Source organism: Trachemys scripta, chromosome 5 (genome assembly GCF_013100865.1).
Source record: "Trachemys scripta elegans isolate TJP31775 chromosome 5, CAS_Tse_1.0, whole genome shotgun sequence".
Classification (NCBI taxonomy): Eukaryota; Metazoa; Chordata; order Testudines; family Emydidae; genus Trachemys; species Trachemys scripta.
This window is the reverse complement of record NC_048302.1, coordinates 134438810-134461977: the sequence shown is the minus strand read 5'-3', so window position 1 is coordinate 134461977 and position 23168 is coordinate 134438810. Positions and strand designations below refer to the sequence as shown.

The 23168-nt window shown below is 56.6% G+C and overlaps 1 protein-coding gene across 1 annotated transcript in view; it reads left to right on the top strand.

The window, feature by feature from the left end:
• Positions 1-22703, top strand: part of ADAM33 (ADAM metallopeptidase domain 33) — a gene marked incomplete in the record, with an annotated part of 75505 nt that extends 52802 nt beyond the window's left edge. The window contains 16 exon segments of the mRNA XM_034772285.1: positions 3205-3276; positions 3859-4025; positions 4136-4220; positions 4965-5107; positions 7245-7422; positions 8004-8093; positions 8550-8745; positions 9668-9776; positions 11406-11610; positions 12942-13019; positions 14056-14164; positions 14803-14950; positions 15861-15963; positions 18540-18773; positions 19417-19571; positions 21600-22703. Coding sequence (XP_034628176.1) covers positions 3205-3276; positions 3859-4025; positions 4136-4220; positions 4965-5107; positions 7245-7422; positions 8004-8093; positions 8550-8745; positions 9668-9776; positions 11406-11610; positions 12942-13019; positions 14056-14164; positions 14803-14950; positions 15861-15963; positions 18540-18773; positions 19417-19571; positions 21600-21651 — 2124 coding nt within the window.
• Positions 22704-23168: the final 465 nt, after the last annotated feature.

Sequence of the window (23168 nt, the reverse complement as noted above, 5' to 3'; positions counted from 1 at the left end):
AGGTTTCAGAGTAGCAGCCATGTTAGTCTGTATCCGCAAAAAGAAGAACAGGAGTACTTGTGGCACCTTAGAGACTAACAAATTTATTAGAGCATAAGCTTTCGTGGACTACAACCCACTTCTTCGGATGCGTATGCGTCCGAAGAAGTGGGCTGTAGTCCACGAAAGCTTATGCTCTAATAAATTTGTTAGTCTCTAAGGTGCCACAAGTACTCCTGTTCTTCTTTTTGCGGATACAGACTAACATGGCTGCTACTCTGAAACCTTTCAAAAAATCTTACCGTGTTATAGGTGAAACAGTGTTATATCGAACTTGCTTTGATCCACCAGAGTGCGCAGCCCCGCTCTGGAGCACTGCTTTACCGCGTTCTATTCAAATTCGTCTTATATCGGGTCGCGTTGTATCGGAGTGGAGGTGTATAATGTTTTTTAAAAATGATCTCCCAGTGTCACAGCTCTTTTAAATGTAATGCTACATCCTACTGTAATAATATTTGCATTAATAATTTTGTTAACCTATGTTTATACTGCCAAATAAAAAAGCAACAACAAGTTTTAAAGCAAGTAATATATACAATTGAATTGCTTGCAAAATTAGAAAGTGATACAATAATGAGTGGTATTAATCATGTATCAAGAAGGGAGAATGTTGGGAGATTTATATATAATATAAAAATCAATATACATTGTGATTCATATCTATCCATGTAATATGTTATAGGTTGGGTTGGCAACCTTTCAGGAGTGGTGTGCCAAGTCTTCATTTATTCACTCTGATTTAAGGTTTCGCGTGCCAGTCATACATTTTAACGTTTTTAGAAGGTCTCTTTCTATAAGTCTATAATATATAACTAAACTATTGTTGTATGTAAAGTAAATAAGGTTTTTAAAATGTTGAAGAAGCTTCATTTAAAATTAAATTAAAATGCAGAGCCCCCCGGACCGGTGGCCAGGACCCGGGCAGTGTGAGTGCCACTGAAAACCAGCTCGCATGCTGCCTTCGGCACGCGTGCCATAGGTTGCCTACCCCTGTTTAGGTCATTGAGGCCTGGTATGAATGACGCGGGCTTGACATGAATGTGTGCGTTGCAAGTTAGCAACTGAAGCAAGGACTTAAGGTCAAGGACTATTAGAACTCTTTGTGCAAAAACAATCTTACGTTCCGAGAAAAATATGGAGAAAAAAGCATTCAAAATATCGTATACCAACACTGTCCGGTATCTGCTTGCTCCCCATCCCGTAGAAAAACTTCTATTGCGGGTCTAACACTCGGATGATCAGGCTCGCAAATCAGTCCTGGGAGAGATGGGGTGACTGCAGGGGTATGTAAAAGTCAGCGTCAAAGGACGGGTGCCTGGCTCGATGAAGCACGGCTGTCCGTGCCCTGTTCCTGAGTCACTGCCTTGGAAGAGCTCAGAGGGGTGGATTTTATATAGGACTTCCCATACAAAGCACATGACAGACATGAGCAAATGAATCCTCACCCCAAGGTGAGGCTCTAATACCTTCCACGTCACAGGTGGGGAAACTGAGGCACAGAGCGGGCCAGTGTCTGCCCAAGGACACACAGCATGTCAGTGTTGGAGTCTGAATGTGAGCTCAGGAGTTCCTAGCCCCCAGTTCTGATGTGCTGAGAGCACAGGACCTCATCTCCTGGGGGCTCACCCACCTCAGCAGCTGCAACAGATCAAGGCCTGGGAACCCCATTGGCTTCGCACTACTTCTGTCCTCATGTTTATCCTTCGCAGCCCTCTCAGCTCGGCCAGTGGAACTCAGCGAAGTCCCTTTCCCTTTGGTGCACACTCAGTTTCCCGCTGAGGTTCCCAGGGCCACGGGGTTTGGGCTGCAACTGCCACAGGCAGCTGCTCACTTGCCAGGCAGACACACCCTTTTATTTGAAATTAAAGGAATCGTGGCAGCGTGCCGGTTGCTGTGCGGTTCTGTAAGAGCTCGTTTGTACCAGGTCCCCATTTCAGGCCGTGCGTATGCTGGCGCTGTCCCTTTAAACAAGGGGCAGTCGTCGCTAACTCCTCCCACGCCCTGTTTGTGTGGGAGCTGACAATGGGACACCCAGCGCCTGATTCTTGCCTGGCTGTGAGTAGCCAGCAGGGAATTCCCCCGGCTTCTGTAGGGGGCATGTTGGAGATTGGGAATGGCAGAGTTGGCCTCTGTCCTACCTGTCCTCGGCTGGCTTAGGGTCGGTTAGAGAGCCAGTGCCAGTAGCGTGTTAGAGCAGCTCCTCGGGTACTCAAGCCTTCGCCAGGCCCGTGCAGACTAGTCCTTGGGATCAGGGAGCTGTAACCAGTTCTCTTCCCCCTCCCCTCTCTGCTCATCCTCAGCTGAGAATTGGGCCCAGAGATTTAAATTGCAGGTTCTCAAGCTGCGGTGTGCAGAGGTCAGCTAGCCCTGTGGCTCTGGCTTCTCCCCCTGGCTTTCCATGGCTAAGTCCCGTGGCAAGGCAGCTAAAAACGCACGGACGCCTGTCCCGGCAGTGCGGCGCCAACCTGAGCAATGCCCGGCAGTTACGGGAGCGGAAGTGGGCAGCCGGTCCCCAGCGTGGTCCCCGAGACGCTAATCCGTGCAATAGATCCCGAGGCGGACCTGGGTGAAGCACAAGAGGAAATCTCCCGGCAGTTCAGCTCTCCACAAAGGAGAGGCCTGGGAACGCTCATCCCTTGTCTGGAGGAGGCGTTGGCGCAGTTAGGGGCCTGCGGCGATGTCGTGTGTCTGGGCAGGGCACTGAATAACGGGACGCTCCGCTAACAGACAGGAACCCCTCCCTTCCAGCTGCCCGAGCTGGAGGTGCTAGATTGGCAGGAAGTCGCTGAGGAGGAGCCACTCCTGGGGGTAGCTAATCTAACCCAATGATTTCTCATGCGCGCCCCAACAGGCTAGGCGCATTGCCGCTGCTGCGGTCAGAGTTCATTTGGGCCAGTGGCTGCTGAGGTCGAGAGAAATAGCTGTACCCCCCTGTTGTTCCATGTGCAGAGCCCCTGAATGCCTGGCATGGCCACCCCAGACGCCCCGTCTTGGGCGATGGTAACAGGCACCATCTCTTTTGACCATGGCTGAAGTTATTGTGAGATCCACTCCCACCAGTCCTGTGCGGTTGTCGAGCAAGGTCCCTCAGTAGCTTTGCTTAAGAAGGGACTTAAATACGCCCTCCTGCCTAGCCTAATCGCTTGTTTGTTCCCCTCTCTCCAGTTCCTCAAACAGAATCGCAACCTGGGCCAAACGAAGCAGCGGATCCTGGAGATCGCCAACTACGTGGACAAGGTAACGCCCGGGTGCCCTTGGCAGAGCAGGTTGTTCTCTGTCTGCGTGGCACCGCGTGTGTACAGCACCTTGCGTCCCTGGGCACCAGGCTCACAGCGCTGAGACTTGAGTTGAGGACCCCGCTCCGGACAGGCAAGCCTTTGCCTTAGACGGCGCCACTGGCCTATCCCCAAGGTTCCCAGCGTTGTTGCGTCTCGATTTAGTCACAGGGCCACTGAGTGAATCCTTCCTGTGCTGTCCAGCATGACTTAGGGCAGGAGCAGGGCTGTGGCACACCTGCTCTTCATCTGGTCCCTGCCCTTTGGCCTGTCCAGTTTGGGTGCCTCCCACTGGCACAAGCCAGGCCACCGTGTCCAGGGTGCAGACCACTAGGGGGCTAAGGTTCGGCTCTTCCCTTACGGGATCACGGCAGGTTAGGACTCACAGAACCAGTGTGTCATCTAGCAACGTGAGACATGAACACATGACGCCCTCTGCCCCATGGGGTGGGGAGGGAAGCGTGGCAGAGGTGGTCTGAATCCAGAGGAGTCCGCCGGAGGCCCAGCTGTGAAGCACTGTTTGGTCATCTTCCCCCTTGCTCAGTTTTACAGGTCTCTGAATATCAAAGTGGCCCTCGTTGGCCTGGAAGTGTGGACGGAGAGGGACCAGTGCACGGTCACCAGTGACGCCAACGCCACTTTGTGGTCCTTCCTGCAGTGGAAGAAGGCGCTGAGGTCTCGGAAGAAGCACGACAATGCCCAGCTGTTGACGTGAGTCCCCTGGTTTCTCTGTGGGTGTCTCCCCAGGCGAGCGCTCTGCCTCCAGGCGCTCTAACGCAAGCCCCCCCGTCCCTTCTCGTTTCCGGTGCGCGTTTGGACAGCGGCGGGAACTTCCGAGGGACGACCATTGGGATGGCCCCGCTGGAGGGGATGTGCAGCGCAGAGAACTCGGGAGGTGTGAGCGCGGTAAGGAGAAGGGGGTTCCCATTATCCCCTCGGTCTCTGGGGCACCCCCCCCGGCCTCCTCCCACCTGCTGGGGTTATGTCATTGCTGCTCCCTCTTCTCCTGGGCCAAGTTAGCAGCCTTCAGAGCCGGTGCCCGTAGAATTTGTAGGCAAGATCTGCCCGGCCTTGTGTTTCCTGAGCCGCTCGCTCCTCCGCTGGCCCAGGCCTTCTTGGGCAGTGTCAGTAGCTGTAGGCTCCAGGGTCGGAGCTTAGCGGCGCTCGCTCCTCTGTCAGCCGGAGCCCTTTCCCTCTGTGGTCAGAGGCCTTGGCGCTTGTTCACAGGGGGGCCAGATCCTGGGGTCCCCCTTGAGCTGTGCGACACAATCCTGCCTTCGCCCTGCACCCAAATGTCCCGGAAATTGGGGAAACTCAGAACTGGGGTTGAATTTCACAGGGGGCTGAACCACGATTCCGGATCTGACACCTCCCCATGGGAAGCTCTGGGTCCAAATCTAGGCCCTGATCTCTGACTCTGACTGGCTCCATTCTGCATCTCGGTTCCCCGTGCCCCTCGGCGCTGGGATTCCAGGCGGAGACTAGCCTTGAGGTGCCACGGGCATCCTCTGCTTTCCTCACCCCCTGGGAAACAATCCCAGCCCTTCTGAGCCAGCTGGCACCAGCTCCTTTATCAGGCCGAGCTGCTCTCCCCGGCCTGGATGGCGGAGGCCCTGATGCTGTCTTTGTCCCTTCCCCTCTCTGCACCAGGACCACTCGGACCTGCCGATCGGAGCCGCCGCCACCATGGCTCATGAAATTGGGCACAACTTCGGCATGAGCCACGACAACGAGGGCTGCTGCGTGGAGGCCACCCCGGCTCAAGGAGGCTGCGTCATGGCCGCTGCCACTGGGTGAGAGGGTGTCGGCGAAGGGAGCGTCTGGCCATGGCTGCCCCGAGTGCCTTGTTCATTGCAGGCCCCAGGGGTGCTGCCCTTCCCAGAGTCCGGCATAGCGATGAGCGCCGTGTCTGAGTTATCATGAAGTAGCTGGTGCGTGTTTTACCGCTACCCTCCATTCAGGCCTGCACACGCGTGTGGTCACGTCTCTTTCCAGCGGCTGGAGGGTATTTAACAGGAGCGCTGCTGTTCCTCAGAGCCAGAGTCTTTGTGTTTCTGTGGTGAGGCGGGGCACGCTCTCCCCACACCTACCTCGGGTGGTTTCGCTGACACCGGGGGTTTCTGTACGGACCCAGCCACAGATTCACCGAACAGGCAAACTCACTAGCCGTTCCCCTCTGAAGAGCCAAGTTCCTGCTTCACGGGTCTCGTCTGAAAGGGGTTTCTATCTATCTGCTCCTCCTGAGGCAATTCTGCACCAAAAAATTCCAATTTCTGCACACAATATTCGCTTTGTCAAAATAGCACAACACAATCACATCGTTTTCAGTTATTTAGGTCAGTGTTTCTCAAACTGGGCTCCGTGGACCAGTAGGGGTCTGCAAGGGCAGTCCAGGGGCCCCGCTGATCAACTCCTCCTCCTCCCTCCCAGTGCCTCCTGCACACTGGGGAACGGCTGTTCAGCGGCGTGCAGGAGGCACTGGGAGGGAGGGAGAGGAGCGGGGGCAGGAAGAGGTGGGGGGGGCCTTGGGGGGAGGGGGGGGGGGGGGGGCAGCGCCTGGGGCTGAGTGGGGTCCTTGAGGGAGCCGCAAAAATTTTTAAAATCAAAATGGGGATCCTTTACCAAAATGGGTTAGTAAAGTTTGAGAACTGCTGATTTAGGTAATTTATTTCAAAATGCCTGTAACAAACAACAAAAAAGACTCTGGGAATGGTTTTTGACAAATAGGTTCCTTACTAGGCATATTAGCACATCTCTATGGCTCTATAGCAAGCAAGAGGGACGGAGTCTCACACGCACGCCCAGTCTTGCCCCCCGATCCAGGCGTGGGCAGGCAGGAGCCATGTGCGGAGGGGCTCAGTGTGGGGGGGAGCCAGGTGTGGTGAGAGGGTTCTGTGTGGAGCAATCCAGGTGCGGGCGGCGCAGTGGGGGGTCCAGGTGCTGGGGGAGGGGTGTTCTGGAAGCACAGGGGCTCGTTGTGGGGTTCTGGGTGCAGGGGATGGGATTCTGTGGGGGATCCAGCTGAAGGTGGTTGGGGCTCAGCGGGGGGGAGCCTGGGAGGTGGGTGAGGGTTTGGTTGCAGCTGGTTGGGGTTCAGTGGGGTGGGAGTCTGGATGTGGGGGCCTTGGTGGGGCGGTCCAGGTGGAGGGAGAGGTGGAAGCTTCTGAGTGTGGGGTGATCCAGATGCATGGGGGCTGGGAAGAAGAGGGGGCAGTTCCTCATATGGTGACCCCTCCCCCCCGCAGCTGGGGAGCGATTGGGGCAGGAAGCGGGGGGTCGTTGGGCTTCCTGTAGCTGGGGGTCATTTCCAGAGGCGGGTATGACTCTGACCTGGCCCTGGCCCCTGGGTGCACAGTAGGAGCCACCAGCTATGGCATCCCTAGCCCAGCCCCTCCCCAGCTCTGGGCGCACCACGATAGTGAGTGAGAGGGGCGGAGAGAGCCCATCCCCATCCCCTGAGGTGGCGATTTACATCTCCCCCGGCTGCTCCTGACACTCAAACCAGACCCACCTCCCGCTGCCATTAGTTTTTCTGCGGGGAAAGAGTAAAATCTGCGGGTGACATTAATTCTGCACTTGTGCAATGGCGCAGAATTCCCCCAAGAATAATCTACCGTAGGAACTTCTCTGGCCCCATCACTGCAATACCTGAGCACTTCACAGGCTGCTTGCCCAAGTGACCCTGCTCTGGAAGATGCTTTGGTCATTACTCTCCAGTACTATGCAGTCTGGCCCCAGGGCCTGTTTCAAAACAGGGATTAAGTGGTGCCTAGGGCTGGATATCACTGCATGTGCATTGAAGACCCTGTGCTCTCTAATTCCCAGGCATTCGGGCTGCCAGGCTCAGGTGTGTCTGCGCCTTTCCTTCTCCCCGTGGGAACTGGTTGCTCCGATTTAAATATCTCCCCGTCTCTCTCTCCCACTCTGCAGCCACCCATTCCCTCGCGTGTTCAGCTTCTGTAGCAGGAGACAGCTGGAGAGTTACTTCCACAAGGGAGGCGGGATGTGTCTCTTCAACATGCCCAGCACCAAAGACCTGGTGGTGGGCAAGAAGTGTGGAAATGGCTTCCTGGAGGACGGGGAGGAGTGCGACTGTGGGGAGCTGGGGGTAGGTTTCTCGGCTCTGCAAGGAGAACTGAGCTGTGCCCATGGGGGCGCCGTTGGCGCCGTTATCTGCTGTGCCCCTGGCAGGGCAGAGCAGGGGCAGAACACCCCCTGGATGGAGGGGGAGTGAACAGGGGACAGAAGCGGGAAGGGATTCGGTTCAATTCAGTGGGCTTTAGATCAGACCCTCTGACTCTGAGCGCTTACAATGCGTTTGTGCCGCACCTAGCACAGTGGGGTCTTGATCTTGCCGGGGCCTCTGGGCGCTACCCTATGGTGTGTCATCAGTGTGAACCGGGACGAGGTTCAGGCCAAAGGCTGTTAGCCCGGGGGTCCTGCCGCTCGCCTGGGAGGGCAAGTTGCGCCCCACCTCGTGCCTCAGTTTCCCCATCTGCAAAATAGGGGTAATAATACTGACCTCGGTGAAGTGCTTCAACCCCGAAGGAGGGCTGAAGAGCTATCTTGGGGAGGGTCCTCAGAAGCCAGCCCTGAGCAGGGGTGGGGGGGTGGGAAGGGAATGACCAGGGTCAGCTTGAGAGAGGCCAAGTAGCCAGCTCACCCCTGTGGCTGGCTCTCCCCGTACAGGAGTGCACCAACCCCTGCTGCAACGCACACAACTGCACGCTGAAGGCCGGAGCCCAGTGCGCCCACGGGGACTGCTGTCAGAGCTGCCAGGTAGCCGGGCCGGGCTGGGGGAGGGAGGTGGGAGCAGATGGCTCTGTGTAAGTTCGGGTTTGAGGAAGGGAGCCCACTGTTGGGTGTGCCGTGCCCCAGCTTAATCCTCTACCTCAACCTGCCCTTGGGTTGGCTCTGGAGGGCCTCGGGAAGCCCTGCTGGCTGCTCCCGCATGGGGCTGGGAGGCAGGAGGCCTGGATTTCCTGCCCTCGCTGGCTGTGAGGAGCAGCGTTTGGGCCCCAGGTGGGAGGCTCAGGACGGAGCAGGGCCAATCCCAATGCTGATGGAATGGCCAAACCAGCTGCCGGTCAGCCTCCAACCCACCGCACTGGGGGTCTCAGGGGTGACGGTGGGGACCAGGCTAACAGGTGTGGCTACCGGGGGGGGGGCTAAAGGGCTTTTTGTGGCTGATGGGACCAAGGTGCAAATGTCTCTCTTCTCCTCTGGCTCCGGCAGCTGAAGACAGCTGGGACCATGTGCAGGGAGCCGGCCGGATCCTGTGACCTCCCTGAATACTGCACGGGGGCCTCGCCCTACTGCCCCGGCAACGTGTACCTGCTGGATGGCTCGGCCTGCGCCGGCGGGGAGGCATACTGCAGCAATGGCATGTGCCTGACTCATCACCAGCAGTGCGTGCAGCTCTGGGGCCCAGGTGAGCCCGGCTCCCTCCCCCTCCATTCCTCGCTCTCGCTCGGTGTGAGGGCTCGCGCCTGTCTTTGGCGGGGGGGTGGGACACACCGAACAGCTCCGAGCTTGCCCCAGGCGGTGCGTCCGACGATGTTCCCCTGCAGTCGGGACGAGCCTGCGATGTTCAGGCCCAAGTGGCGGCGTGTTTCCAGACTGGGGCTGCTGCTTCCCAGGGCAGTTCTGGCTGCATTAGGTCTGGGGCTTGGGTATTTGGGCGGCCCCTCCGTGGGACACGCACCCTTCCATCCCAGTGCATGCTGCATATGCACACCAGGTGCACCCTGCAGCCACATGCATGCGCTGCCCATGCACGCCGGCTCCGCACGCCAGTGCAGACACGCTAGCGATACGCAGCCACTGCACCCTGGTCATTCAAGTACGGGCGGAGCGGGGAGCCTGGCTCGTAGGCTGCAGATTAGCAGGTGTGAGACTTTGCTCTCGGCCTGTCCCGTTTTCCCATACGGATGGAGAATCTTCCCGTTAGCGTGTTGTTAGTGCCACCTGCTGGACTGGGCTGTGTACTGCGGCAGGGAGAAGTCTTGCAGTGCAGCAGGGGAAATGGCCCTGAAGACTGAATTCCACCGCGAAGCCACAGAGCAAAAGCGAATCCTCCTCCTCTCCCTGCCCCTCCTCTCCCCCCCGAGTCTCCATGCTGCCTCTGTGCAGCCAGGGTGCGATCGCTGTCTGACGCTGGAGCCACAGGCGTCTCCGGGGAGACCCTGCACCCCGGGCGTTTCCAGCCCCGCATTGCAAACCCAGAGGCTGCTCCACACCGCTCCAACCTCTGAGCCTCCTGCCCTCGCTCTGGCTTTCCACCCCTGCCATCCCCACGGCGTGGGATCTGCACGCAGGAATGCTCACGCCGCCTTGATTCTTCTCCCCTCCAGGCGCCTGGCCGGCTCCCGATGCCTGTTTCCAAGATGTCAACACGGCCGGCGACACGTATGGGAACTGCGGCAAGGACAGCCAGGGGCATTACGTGAAATGTGACCGGAGGTGGGCGCTGGGGATTCACACCCACACGTGTAACACACCAGCTTAGTGAGTGTGATCACGGCTCCCCCTAGCAGCTGGCTCCTGTGGTAACAGCCTGCTGCTCACTCCTAGCTCCTGGAGATCCCCGGCAGCTCAGGGGGAGGCCCCATGTACTCCCGGTGCCGAAGAGTCTGAGTTTGATCCTCACACTAGCAGCGTCGGTGTCTAGGCTTCCCTTAGCCAGAACCTGGTTTCTTCTTCCCTCCCTCCTGAAGGCCAGGCTCAATTCCGCCTCCTAGCAGGTAGCACAGTGTCTGATTTCCACTTAGGAAGGAACAATCAGTTGAACACATACAAAATGGGAAATGACTGCCTAGGAAGGAGTACTGCGGAAAGGGATCTGGGGGTCATAGTGGATCACAAGCTAAATGTGAGTCAACAGTGTAACGCTGTTGCAAAAAAAAAGGAAACATCATTCTGGGATGTATTAGCAGGAGTGTTGTAAGCAAGACACGAGAAGTAATTCTTCTGCTCTACTCCACGCTGACAAGGCCTCAACTGGAGTATTGTGTCCAGTTCTGGGTGCCACATTTCAGGAAAGATGTGGACAGATTAGGGAAAGTCCAGAGAAGAGCAACAAAAATGAAACAAAAAAGGTCTAGAAAACATGATCTATGAGGGAAGGTGGAAAAAATTGGGTTTGTTTAGTCTGGAGAAGAGAAGACTGAGAGGGGACATAACAGTTTTCAAGTAGATAAAAGGTTGTTACAAGGAGGAGGGAGAAAAATTGTTGTTCTTAACCTCTGAGGCTAGGACAAGAAGCAATGGGCTTAAATTGCAGCAAGGGAGGTTTAGGTTGGACATTAGGAAAAACTTCCTAACTCTGAGTGGTTAAGCACTGGAATAAATTGCCTAGGGAGGTTGCGGAATCTCCATCATTGGAGATTTTTAAGAGCAGGTTGGACAAACACTTGTCAGGGATGGTCTAGATAATTAGTCCTGCCACGAGTGCAGGGGACTGGACTAGATGACCTCTCGAGGTCCCTTCCAGTCCTACGATTCTGTGATTTAGCAGCTGTAGGTTTGTCACCCTCATGTGCCTGCCGGTCAGTAGGCGAGAGGCCAGTGATAGTATCGGAGCGTGAAACGGGTGATTGGAGAGGAACTGTTGTGTATTGCTCCATTGGTAGCACGCACCCTCTTCATGAAGACATTCATGCCACCCCGGGGCAGGGTCTGGTGTAGAGAGAGAATCGTTTGTGGTCCATCCCCTCAGCTCCCTGGCAGGGCTGGTTGACTCGTCCCTGGCACACAGATGCTAGAGGTGGCACTTAGGCAAGTGAGGGGTCTCTCAACACTGCGGGGAGATGGGTCCAAATGAAATCGCTCTGGGCCTGAGTGTTTCTGGGGAATGAGCAATCAACTTCTCTGGAATCAGGGGCCCTGGCCTAGCAGGCGGTGTCGTGTGAGACAACCGACGCCAGGTGCTTAAGCAGACAACTCGTGAATTACCCAGAATCCCTTGCTTTGTTAAGCTCCTCCTACAGCACGTCCCGATCCTCTCTGATACCGCGGGGGGGGCCAGTAACTTGACGAGTTCAGCTCGACCAGCGAGGGCCTGTTTGGTAACCTCGGTGCCTCTCTTCCTAGAGACGCCAAGTGCGGCAAGATTCAGTGCCAGAGCTCGGCCAGGAAACCCAAGGGGACCAACACCGTCTCCATGGACACCACCATCCGCTTTAACGGGCGGGAGGTGAAATGCAGAGGCACCTTCATGTACGCCACCAAGGACGACGAGGGGGACCTGTCGGACCCCGGCCTGGTGATGACGGGGACCAAGTGCGGGGATGGGATGGTAAGTGCCCCCTCCTCCCACACCCCCTCAAACGGTCGGAGGACGCTGTGGCCTTTGGTTCATGCAGAGTCACCCAGCAGAGCCTTGGGTAGGACGATGCAAGACACACAGGGGCTCCTGACCCCCTTCGCCACTGCAGCTGAAGGGAATTGGCCTGAGTACGGGCTTCAGAGAACTGGTGCCCCCACTGCCACAGGGGGCATGAGTTAGCCTCCTGCTTGGCAGGCAGGACTGGCTGGGCCGAGGGGCCAGCTCCCTGCTGAGCTCCCTCCAGACCCAGAGAGATGGTCCCTGCAGGTTAGGGTGCAGGCCCGGTGGTGGGAGAGATCAAGGCTGGCGGGAGGCCCGAAACAGGCCTCCAGTCTCTGGGCTGTCAATGTGATCCCGTCCCTCCAGTGCTGAACATCACAGCACAACCCACACGTCTGTGTGTGCGGGGGGCAGGTCCTCGTCGGAAAGTTCCATAGCAAAGGGAAGAGTGGGAGAGCCAAAGGGCTGGCCTGAGAGGAAGGGGTAAGAGCAATAGAGCCGGGATACAGGCGGTGAAGGGGCAATGCCCTGGCAGGGCGGGTGGAGCCGGGATACGGGCGGTGAAGGGGCAAAGCCCTGGCAGGGCGGGTAGAGCTGGGATACGGGGAGGCGAAGGGGCGATGCCCGGGTAGAGCCGGGATACGGGCGGCGAAGGGGCGATGCCCTGGCAGGGAGGGTAGAGCCGGGATATGGGGGGCGAAGGGGCGATGCCCGGGTAGAGCCAGGATACGGGCGTCGAAGGGATGATGCATTAACAGGGTGTAAGCAGCTATCAAGCACCAGGTTTGTGGAAGGGGCAGAACTTTTGAGGGCACCTCCGGGTGGGACAGAACCAAGCTGAGGAGAGTCTCCATGCTGGGACGGCTCCTGACCCCAACAGGGGGTGATCGCTTGCCCTGGGGCAACACTGCTCACCCTGCATCTCCACGCGCTTCACAAAGGAAGTCAGCCAGGTCAGACTAGGAATGAGTTTCCAAAGTGGGGCAGTGGATCCTTGCTGCTGGCGTGCCAGGAATATCGCCCTGGCTGAGCCCTTGGGGAAGTGCTCTGGGGACCCAGCCGGCACTTACGGGGAAGGGAGAAGGCAGTGCGGGCTGGACTGGATTCGCTAATCAGGTCTGAAGAGTGTAAGATATTATTGGGGTTTGCATGTTACAACTGCGGAGTGACTGGAGTTGGAGGCTCTATTTCCCAAGTTGTCGAGGTCCCCGTGGTCCTAGCTGAGGAGTGCAAGGTCACATTTTCCTATCTGAACTCCTAGGTCCTTCCCCACTAACTCCCCCCTCGCTCATTTCCCTCAGGTCTGCAAGGATCGCAGGTGCCAGAACGCTTCCTTCTTTGAGCTGGAGAAGTGCATTTCCCAGTGCCATGGCCACGGGGTGAGTAACCATCCCCGAGCTTTGGTGGAGTCCTGAGTTTGGCTCAGGTTCTCCAGTGAGGCGAGCATCTCACAGCCAAGTGGCCACCTGCCCTTTGCATCCATGTCCAGTAGAGAAGGGGCTGAGTCAGTCTGTTTGAGTCAGGAGCCGAGTTTGAGGAGAGCAGGTTGGATCACCAGGGTTCTAAGGACCTGGGTTCTAGACCTGAACTTCGCCTCAGTTTGGGAGTGGTTGGAGCGTGGTTCAGATGCCTGTCGTAGCTTAGTGCCCAGCCATGCTCAGAAGCCCGGCTGAGACCTTCGAGCAGGAGGAAGATTCATAGGCCAGAAAGGAGCCATTCTGATGAAAAGTTTAGAGGGGATGAAGATTTGGTCTCCACAGGCAGGGCTCCCTGTGACATGAATCCTGAGCGTCTGGTAAACAAGTATCTTCCCAGCAGGCCCCCAAGGACTCCTTGATGAGTAGAGGGTGAGTGAACTTGGAGCGGTTTGGGTGGAGTGCAAAGTTCTGCAGGCGAAAATCCCCCCTCCTGAGCGTGGGTGGAGAAAAGGGCTTCCAGAGCACAGTTGGTTTAGCGATGCGACGTCAGAGCATTGCCTCGCCGAAGTCCACGGAACTGGACCTGCAGATGTCCGGATGGGCTGCTAGAAGGCTCGAGCACTTCACCCTGCTGGAAGGGGGAAAGGGACAGCCAATGAGGACGTTGGTTTGATCCCATGATTACAGATGCCCTGGCCAGAACCGTGGGCTCGCCCAGGCTGCCGTGAGAGGTGTGATAGAGGCACCTAGACGGATGGTCCGGAGCTCTTCCAGTGCGGCTGTCACTGCTGTGTGAGCTCGCCTGGGGAGGTGGAGCCTGGGAAGGCTGAAGCTAACCGTGGCTACGCCTCCTTCCCCAGTTGGGCCCCCTCTGGCGTTGGTTGCCTGTGGGAGCTCGTCACCGGCTTCTCATCTCCTTGTGCTTTGTCCTCCTACCAGTCTGCTATTGACCATTACTCTGCCCTGGCCCTGACCCCCCCTCTCCCTGCACTTGTAGGTTTGTAACAGCAACAAGAACTGCCACTGCGATGCCGGCTGGGCCCCCCCGTACTGCGAGAAGCCAGGCCTGGGGGGCAGCGTGGACAGCGGCCCCGTGCAGCACGACAGTGAGTTCTGATGTCAGGCCCGAGGTGGAGGGGGGCGGGGAGGTGGCCCCAGGGCTTCCACACCCCCCCTCAGCTCAAAGCCGGGCCGCTCCCTGGGATGGGAGGTGGGAGTGAAGGAAGCATGGAGCTGCTCTCTTGTGCCACAAGAACGGCGAGCTGATGGGACAGTACCCACGTGGGGAGGTTCATTCGGCATCTCCAGCTGTTCTCCCCACACCACACACAGGGAGAGCTGTTGGCAATGCTACCCCACAGCTGCCTCTTCAGCAACTTCTCGGGTCCCCGGTGGCTGGGCAGGTGCCACAGGCTGTGCCTGCAACTCCAGCTTGCCCCGGGGAGGGGGGGGGGCCATACATTAGGCATGCCGTTTTGCGCCTGCAGGTTAGGCCTACAGCAAAGGTATCGGGGTCTGGGTTTGCGGCGCTGGTGGTCAGAGAAGGCGGCTCTGTACTGGTTTGCTGGGAGCCCCTACGAGGTGCAGTCAACGGAAGGGGCTAGACGCAGATCGTGGCGTTTCTACGCCGAACTGCTCTGAGGTCCGCCTGTCAAATGGGAGCGGGTGTTTTCCACCCCCAGTGTAAGGGGCTGATCCAACTTCAAGCCCCCTCCTCATCTCTCCACTTCCCCCTCCTCCCCAGACCATGAAGCCATCTTGATCGCCATGCTGGTCATCTTCCTGCTGATCCTCCCCGCTACAGCTTTGGGGATCTACTGGTGCTACAGACGGAAGAACTCACTCCTGAGCAAATGGATAAAGACCACGAGGAAGAGCCAGGAGACGGGCAGGTGAGCGACTGATGGAGCCAGAGACCATCTCCCCCTTGAGGACCCAGCGACACCCACAATGATTTGATTCTGCGCCTCGACTCACTGGGGGAGAGAATGGGTGGGGTTAACGGTATAGAGCTTAGGGCCCAGATTGTTAAAGGCATTTAGGCACTGTGGCGCTCAGCGTTGCAATGCTTACCTGATTTAGGAGCCTAAATTTCATTGTTAGAAGGGATTTAGACACTTAGGAGCCAAAATCCCATTGACAGTCACCTGCAACGCCTAAAAATCTGGGTCTACCTCTGATCTGATCTAATGCCAGTTTCACGTGGAGTCACTTCGGTGGAGTTACTTGCAGTATACGCTGATGTGAGATCAGAGTGTGTGATTCTTGCTTGCATGCCTGGGGTTAAACTGATAGCCAGATTTGAGGTTGGGAAGGGATTTTCTCCTGGCTGAATTGGAGTTTGCATCTCCCTCCAAAGCACTGAGCAGGAATGATCCATTAGACTAAGGTGCATCCTACACGAACACTGGCTACCTCCATCCAGGTGTCGTCATCTGGTCCTAGGGGACTGCAAAAGTTTTCTGTGTCAAACCAGAAACCAGATCAGTTCAGCATTTCACGTGTTCTGTCTGGTCCCCATCCTCCTCCTCTCTGAGCCCCACCCAAATATTTAAAAACACAGTTAACAGCAAAGGAAACCAGCCCCATCTGTCGATTTACATCCAGGGCACGTTCAGAATATGCCTCCGTGAAAATGCTACCTTCCCTTGGGTATTAAAAGCAGCCATGTAACCATACTCGCTTCCCCTTCTGGTTCACATGTCCATTCCGGGGTCTGACAGCCAACACCAGTGAGGGCAGCAATTGCAAAGCGTTTGACTTTCTTTATGTCCTGCGTTTTCTGTTTTTGATTGGGGGCAGGAACGGCGCCATCCATCAGAAGGGAAATGGGGGCCATTTGAACGCGGCTTTCACCTTGCAGGATGTTTCCTCCTCTGGTAAAGCTGCCAACAGCACTAACAAAGTAAGTGGGGGCCTCAGATCTTTGCATGACCGACTGCTCCGAGTTTATGTCTCCTCTGCCTAGAGTGGTGCACCAGCTTCGTGTGTTTGTGCTCACGTCTCTCTCTAGCGGCTGACTCCAACACCTCCAAATCTGCTACCCGGCAGACACTAACAATGTGATTCCTGGAGCTCAAGTAGGCAAGGCGTGTAGTTTTATTGGTGCTGGAGGTGTGGGTTCTGCACCTGCTGACAACTTTGGAGGGTTGGTGTATGTGGCCATGGTTTATTTCATTAGCATCATGGCTGAAGGGCCAGATTCTGCTCTGCTCTAAATCCAGAATAACCCCACTGAAGCCAAGAGTCACTCCAGATTTATACCACAGACTCCGGGCCAGAAGGGACCGTTGTGATCATCTAGTCTGACCTCCTGTGTAACGCAGGCTGGGGAACTGCCCCACGGTAATTCCTAGAGCAGAGCTTTGAGAAAGAAAGCAGCGTAACAGAGACCAGAATTGGGCCAAGAATCTGCAACTTGGCTGGTGCTTGACTGACTGTTACATTAATTGAAGGCTTCCAGCCACTCATAACCCAGCTAAAATAGGTTATGCTCTCATACGTAATGACAAGACCCTTCTAATCCAATCACGTGGCTCCTTTTCCCACCAAGGCCTCTTCCTTCTGATTTGCTTTTCACCGCTGCCTTTTGAACAGTGGTTCACTTTCTGAACCATTCCCCTAAGTCCCATCTTCTCCGGGACAACCTGGCAAAGGTGGGGGGTGGGCAGTGGTGGCAGGTTAGAACGACATCCCGAAGGTGCCGCTTATCAGAGGTGGCAAATGACTCTCCTTCAATGGATCAAAGCCAGGAGTTTACTTTGAATCTCGGCGACTGTGGACAGCTTCGCCGCTTGTCGTTCTGTTCCAGCGCTGGCACTTGGGATCAGTATGGTGGAAGGACGCCTTGGGGTTAGGGAGCATGTCCGCTCTGGCTGGACGGCTGCTTGGAGCTCGCAACTCTCCTGTCCTGTTGTGGAAAAATTGGAAAGAGTCCAGCGGAGGGCAACAAAAATGATTAGGGGTTAGGAGCACATGACTTATGAGGAGAGGCTGAGAGAACTGGGATTGTTTAGTCTCCAGAAGAGAAGAATGAGGGGGGATTTGATAGCAGCCTTCAACTACCTGAAGGGGGGTTCCAAAGAGAAGAGCTCGGCTGTTCTCAGTGGTGGCAGACGACAGAACAAGGAGCAATGGTCTCAAGTTGCAGTGGGGGAGGTCCAGGTTGGATATCAGGAAAAACTATTTCACTAGGAGGGTGGTGAAACACTGGAATGGGTTCCCTAGGGAGGTGGTGGAGTCTCCTTCCTTGGAGGTTTTTAAGGCCCGGCTTGACAAAGCCCTGGCTGGGATGATTTAGCTGGGAATTGGTCCTGCTTTGAGCAGGGGGTTGGACTAGATGACCTCTTGAGATCCCTTCCAACTCTGATATTCTATGATTCTATGATTCTATGATTCCTGTGTGCCCTCTAAGCTGCACAGCTGGGTGGCCGCCCAGGAAGGATTCAAGTGCCCTGCGGCTGATTAGCAGTGCGCACACATCCGGTGGCGTGTGTTCAGGTGTCCCTCCTCCCGCTGCTTTGCAGCCGTGTTGCTCCTGCAGCTGCTCCCAGGACCCTCCTCCTGGGTGTGCCGAGTGCGGTGGGAGGGAGATGCTGACGTCAGGGTGTTCCCCCTCCTCCCACCCCTGTACCCCATCTCCGCAGAGCAGGAGAGGGGACGGCCTGGCTCAGGACTTGGAACTGCTGTGGTCTGAGGTCTGAACTATGGTGGGTGAATGAGTATGTCTTTCTTAAAGAGACAGTGCACAGTCTCTGAGCCTTCCCCATCAGCCAGATCATCACACAGTCTGTCTCTCACCCCCCCCGCCCCGCCCATGTACCCCATATCGGCAGAGCCGGGAAGGGGAGACAGGGCTCAGGAGAGCTTTCAGTGAGTGCCTTAAAGAGACAGTGCAGGGCGTCTCTCAGAAACTTTCTGTGCATTTCATACATTTTATTTCTCTTACACTTAAATTTAATTCTTTGCGTAGTGAGTTCTAGAATGCCTAACCTGTCCTGGCTGGAGTAATTTATCCCTATTTAACACTTTAAAATATATATATATTATATCTAGGTTTTTTGTTTCTCCTGGTGGCGCACATCCGCACATACCTCGGTGCATGTAACAAAATGTATTCCACACATGGATGGAAAAAATTAGAGGGAATATTGCTCCTGTCCTCTCCCAGAATGCACTGGGTCTGGTGGAAAATCTGGGCTGGATACTTCCAAGGTAGTCCCTATTCCTAGTCCCTCTCTCGGGGCGACAGTCCCAAGGCGCTATGTTCCACTCCGCTTGCGAAGATTGAGCGTGGCCTTCAGTCACGTGAGGGAGAAGGGAAGGAGAAGAGGCAGGAACAGTTGAGTACTGACCCGCACCAGAGCAGAGGAACACGTAGGCATTGAACTGCTGGGTGCCTGCGGAGGGTAGTCCCCTCCCAGTGACCGGGGACCTGGGCCTTAGGTTTGACTCCATTTGTTTGTTCTTCCGGTCTTGCAGACAGCCAGGGGCATCTTCCCCCTCAAGCCGAACGGTTCCCAGCCCATCAGCATTGTCCACCCCCTTCGACCGGCTCCCAGCCCAGCCGCTCAGCCCCACCGAGACCTCAAGCCGTCCAGGCCGCCGCCTCCTGGCGGCAAATCCCCCGTCATTCCAGCCAAAGTGATCAGCTCCCAACCCAAGCTGCTGCCTCCAAAGAAGCCTCTTCCCTGCAGCCCCGTGAGGACCCCTGTGGTGAGTTTCCCTGGTCGCTCCCCGACGCACGAGGGTTTGATTGCTGTGTCAGTCCCTCTTGGCGTACGATGAGGTGTCCTCTCCCACCCCAATGAGCCGGGACCCATTCAATGCTGCTAGGACCCAGGCTACCGCTGGGTGTCTCTTTGTCCCCCTCTAGGGGTGAGGCCATGCGTTGCCTCTGAGCTGACACTAGCTCCAGCGGTAGCGGCTCATGCTTTTAGATCCCAAGGTCGTGGGTTCAGACCCACCTTGTGCACCCGGGGCTGGTGGCGGACAGCCCCAGAGGCTGCCACGCTGGCGGCCTGTCTGTCCACGGAACAGGACTCTGCCCCGGGGCCGCCACCCCGAGAAGGGATTTCTGCCTCTGTGGTTCTTTCCAATGAGGTGCTGTGCTGCTGGGTCCCCCCCAAGAGGTGGCTGTGTTGCAGTGGTGGGCAGAGTGAGCGATATACAGCAGCAAGAGAGGCTTTGAAATCTGCCTGGGTCCCCTGGGGCACAACCTCTACACCAATACCCCATTTCTAGTCCCCAGCAGCCCCAGCTCTGTCCTGGGAGAGGCCGTGTTGTGGGCAGTTGGGGATTGTTCCTGGGACAGGGAATCAGCTGGATTGACACCTGCTTGTACCGTGGTCTCCTCTAGATCGTCCCAAAGCACGGACCCCCTCGCCGGCCTCTGCCTGGGAGCCCTCTCCTGGCCAAGACACCTCCCTCGGCACTGGGACGGACCCTGCTGGTCACGGTCCCTCCCACCAACTTCAAGGCGGCAGGGGCCAGCTCTGCCAGGTACCTAACCAAGTAAGTCCAGAGTTAAGCTCGAAGCTCGGCTGCGTCCTGGCAGGATCCCGTGGTTCAGTGCGCTGGGGCTGAGGCCACCAGGACAGGTCCCCCCTGCCCCGCAGTTGTAGAGAGCAGGGTCCTGGTGTGGCAGACATGCCCCATTCCCTTGCTACAGCAGTAACGGAGGAACTACAGGCAGCCTCTAAAGCACTGAGCGCTGACGAGTGTGAAACAACAGTGAGCCGGCGGCCGGCACCTCCTGGAACCAGGCAAATGGTCCGTGGGGCTTGAGAGGGCCCAAGTCAGTGAGTCTCCCGGGCTGAGGGGTGCCGGGTGACTGGCCCAGGAGACAGCACTTTGTGGTGCCGGGGGAAGTCTGGGCAAAGAGAGCCTGATGGAGTGCCCGAGGGGACGGTCGGTTTGCTGGTGAGGAGGGGGCTGGGGCTGAGCGGGGTCCAGCGGAATGGTCCGGGGGGCAGTCAGGAGGAGGGAGCTGGATGTTTGAGGAAGCACTGTGTGGGGGTAGTAAATGCTCTGTGCGGCTGGAGGGGCACCGTGGGGCAAGGGTGAGCGAGTTCTCGCTGACTGAGAGGCCCCTGGCAGGGAAGGGGCTGCGCTCAGAGGCCCGGGCAAAGGGGCTGTGGCATGGGAAACTTCTGTACAGTCAGACGGCATTTTCCTTCAGCCTGAGCTGCCCGCAACCTGCCAGGCTGTGCCCAGAGACCCGAAGGGCTGGGGGGTGGCGGTGGCGCGTGCAGGATTTCCCTGCAGCGTTGGGGCCTGTTCCCTGCCATGTGCCCAGAGTGCAGAGAGCCGGCTGCAGCAGCAGTAACAAGGGAACCAGGCTGTGACCGGGCTGTTTCTCCTTTTCCTCCCTGCCCACGCCCTTCCCCGTTCCAGCCGTCACCCTGACGCTGCACTGTGTGGCAGGAGCTTGCCTTGCCAGCAGGAAGGATGGCCTTGTGGTTAACAGGCCGGATTGGGGAGCGGGAACTGCAGGTTCAATCCTCTGCTCTGCCACAGACTCCCTCTGTGACCATGGGCACATCACTTTCCATATGTCTCCACTCCACACTACGGGCATGTCTGCACTTGAAACGCTACCACTGCAGTGACAGGAGGGGTCTCCCATTGGCGTAGGTAATCCACCACGCCAGGAGCCAGTAGCTCGCTCGGAAGAATTCTTCCATCATTACCCCAGAGCTGTCTATACTGCAGGAGGTCAGATCGGCTTCACTGTGTTGCTCATGGGTGCGGGTTTTTCCTGCCCCTGAGCGATGTGGTTGGGTCGACTTCGCTTTTGAGCGTAGACCTGGCCTAAGCCTGGGCTCTGATTCAGGTTTGAGCCAAGCCCCCGTTCTGTCCACACACAGATCAGTCTAACTTGGGGACACAAGCGCTTAGGCTCCAGGTCCCAGGACGCAGCTACCGGTAGAGGGGTGAGTCCTGCTGTGGCTTGGGTCCAAGCCCTGGTCATTGTGCAGTGCGGATGCAGCGCAGTGTAGACACACTAGCATGGCCGGGAGACCTGGGTCCAAGCCCAAGTTTCCAATGTGGTGTGGACGCTCAAGCGTGGGCTTGGAAACAGAGTCCACAAGCCCAGGTCCCACAGACCCAGGTTTACAATGCAGTGTAGACATCCTCTTAGTCACTCTGGGCCTCATTCCCATGCGGTACGTCAAATGGGACCTCAGTAATATTGCCCTTCCTGGCAATATTCCCCATAGGGCCCATATCAGAGCGCTGGCGTCTCAGTGGTAATCATATTTATTACGGCAGTGCCTCAGGGCCAGCCGGGAACGTGGCCCCATGCTGCTAGGGGCTGCACAAACACAAGGGGGCGCCCCGAAGGGTTACAGTCCCAGCAGACAAGCCAGACCCCGGCGTCAGCAGGATTTGGGTGGGGCCTGGGCCGCGAGCCGTCTTTCTGCACAGGCGTGAGTTGGAGCTTGATGTTTATGAAGCCCCTTCAATGCCGAGAGCTGCACAATGGCTGGTTGGTTTCCGCTCTCTCGAACGTGGTGTTTTTCTCCTTCTCTCCGTTAGGCCCGTCCCGGGGTTCAAAGTCCAGTCCGCCTCCATCCCCTTTAAGAAATGACAAATGTGGACAAAGCAAGAGGAATGTGCTCCCCGAACTGGTTCTCCTCATTTGCACTACTGCGGGCGACGGGGCTCTTTTGGATACCAAAGGACTATTTTTATACGAGGGAAAATGTTTCTGCACATGCGGGGGAGGGGAAAGCGGTACGGTGCTATACCGGTGGGGTGGGCAGCTTGCGGGGTTAACCGTGACACATCAGCTGCCTGCCAGGGGAATCACCCACACTCTGCTCCTTCCCAGCTGTGCCTGCTGGGCTGGGAAGGAGCAGATCTGGCTCTCCTAAGCAGCCAGCACTGATGGAAGAGGCTGGTGACCAGCCCCAAGGCAGCACCTAGCGACCTTCTCCTCCATGGCGCGCCTCTCTCGCCACCAGACTCCAATGCTGGACGTTATTACCGCAGCTGGCGAGCCACGCGTCCCGGGGGGCCATGCTATTGCCGACTCAAACGGCGCCACCTAGCGGTGGGATGTCTGACTGGCGTATCCCTGGAGGATCTTTATGGTCACCCTCCCCGGCCTCCTCCGTGACAATCGTGGAGAACCCAGCAGAATAAGTTGCTCTGAAGACGAGCCAGCCGGGAGCGCTTCTCTTGTGTGGCAACGGGGTTTCAGCTGCACGGCTATTTCAGGGAGCGGGGGGTTCCCCAGCCACATGCTTTGTTCCCGTCATATGGTGCAAGCCATGTGGTTGCTTTCTGAGCTGCTAATGTTTTATTATGAAAAGGGGGAAGAAGTGTGGACCAGTGGTGAGAGCAGGGGGCCAGGGAGACCTACTCCCAACTCTGCCACTGACTCACTATGTGGCCTTGGCCAACTCGCTGCACCGCTCTGTGCCTCAGTTTCCCCATCTGTAAAATGGGGGTAATAATACCTACCTCACAGGGGTGTTGTGAGGTTTGACAAACTGATGTCTCTCAAGGGCTTTACGATCCTCAGATGGAAGGTGCTGCAAAGTATTACGATGTGTTTAATGTCTGAGTCACTTTCCTATGACATGACACCTGACGTCGTCAGTGTCTCTGAAGTGAGAACAATGCCTTTCTCCGGTCTCCTTGCGTTCTTTCGTTTTGCTTGATCTGAATCACCGCCGTCCCCTGGGCACTTCAGTCACAAAGTGCGGTTGTCAAGGCTCTCGTTTCTCAACCCGCTCACAGATTCCTAGGCCAGAAGGGACCAATGCGATCAGCTAGTCTGACTTCCTGTATCTCACAGGCCAGAGAACTAGATCCTCTCCTTTAGAAAAACATCCCATTTGATTTAAAGATTGTCAGTGATGGAGAATCCACCCCAACCCTTGGTAAATCGTTCCGGTAGTTATATACCCTGGCTGTTAAATATGTGACCTTATTTCTGGCCTGAATTTATCTAACTGGATCATCCAGCCTTTGCATTGTCAGATTTCTGTTCCCCAGAGGTAATTACGGACTGTGATCAAGTCACCCCTTAACCTTCTCTTCGTTCCGCTAAATAGATTAAGCCATTTCAGTCTATCACTATAAGGCAGGTTCTCTAAT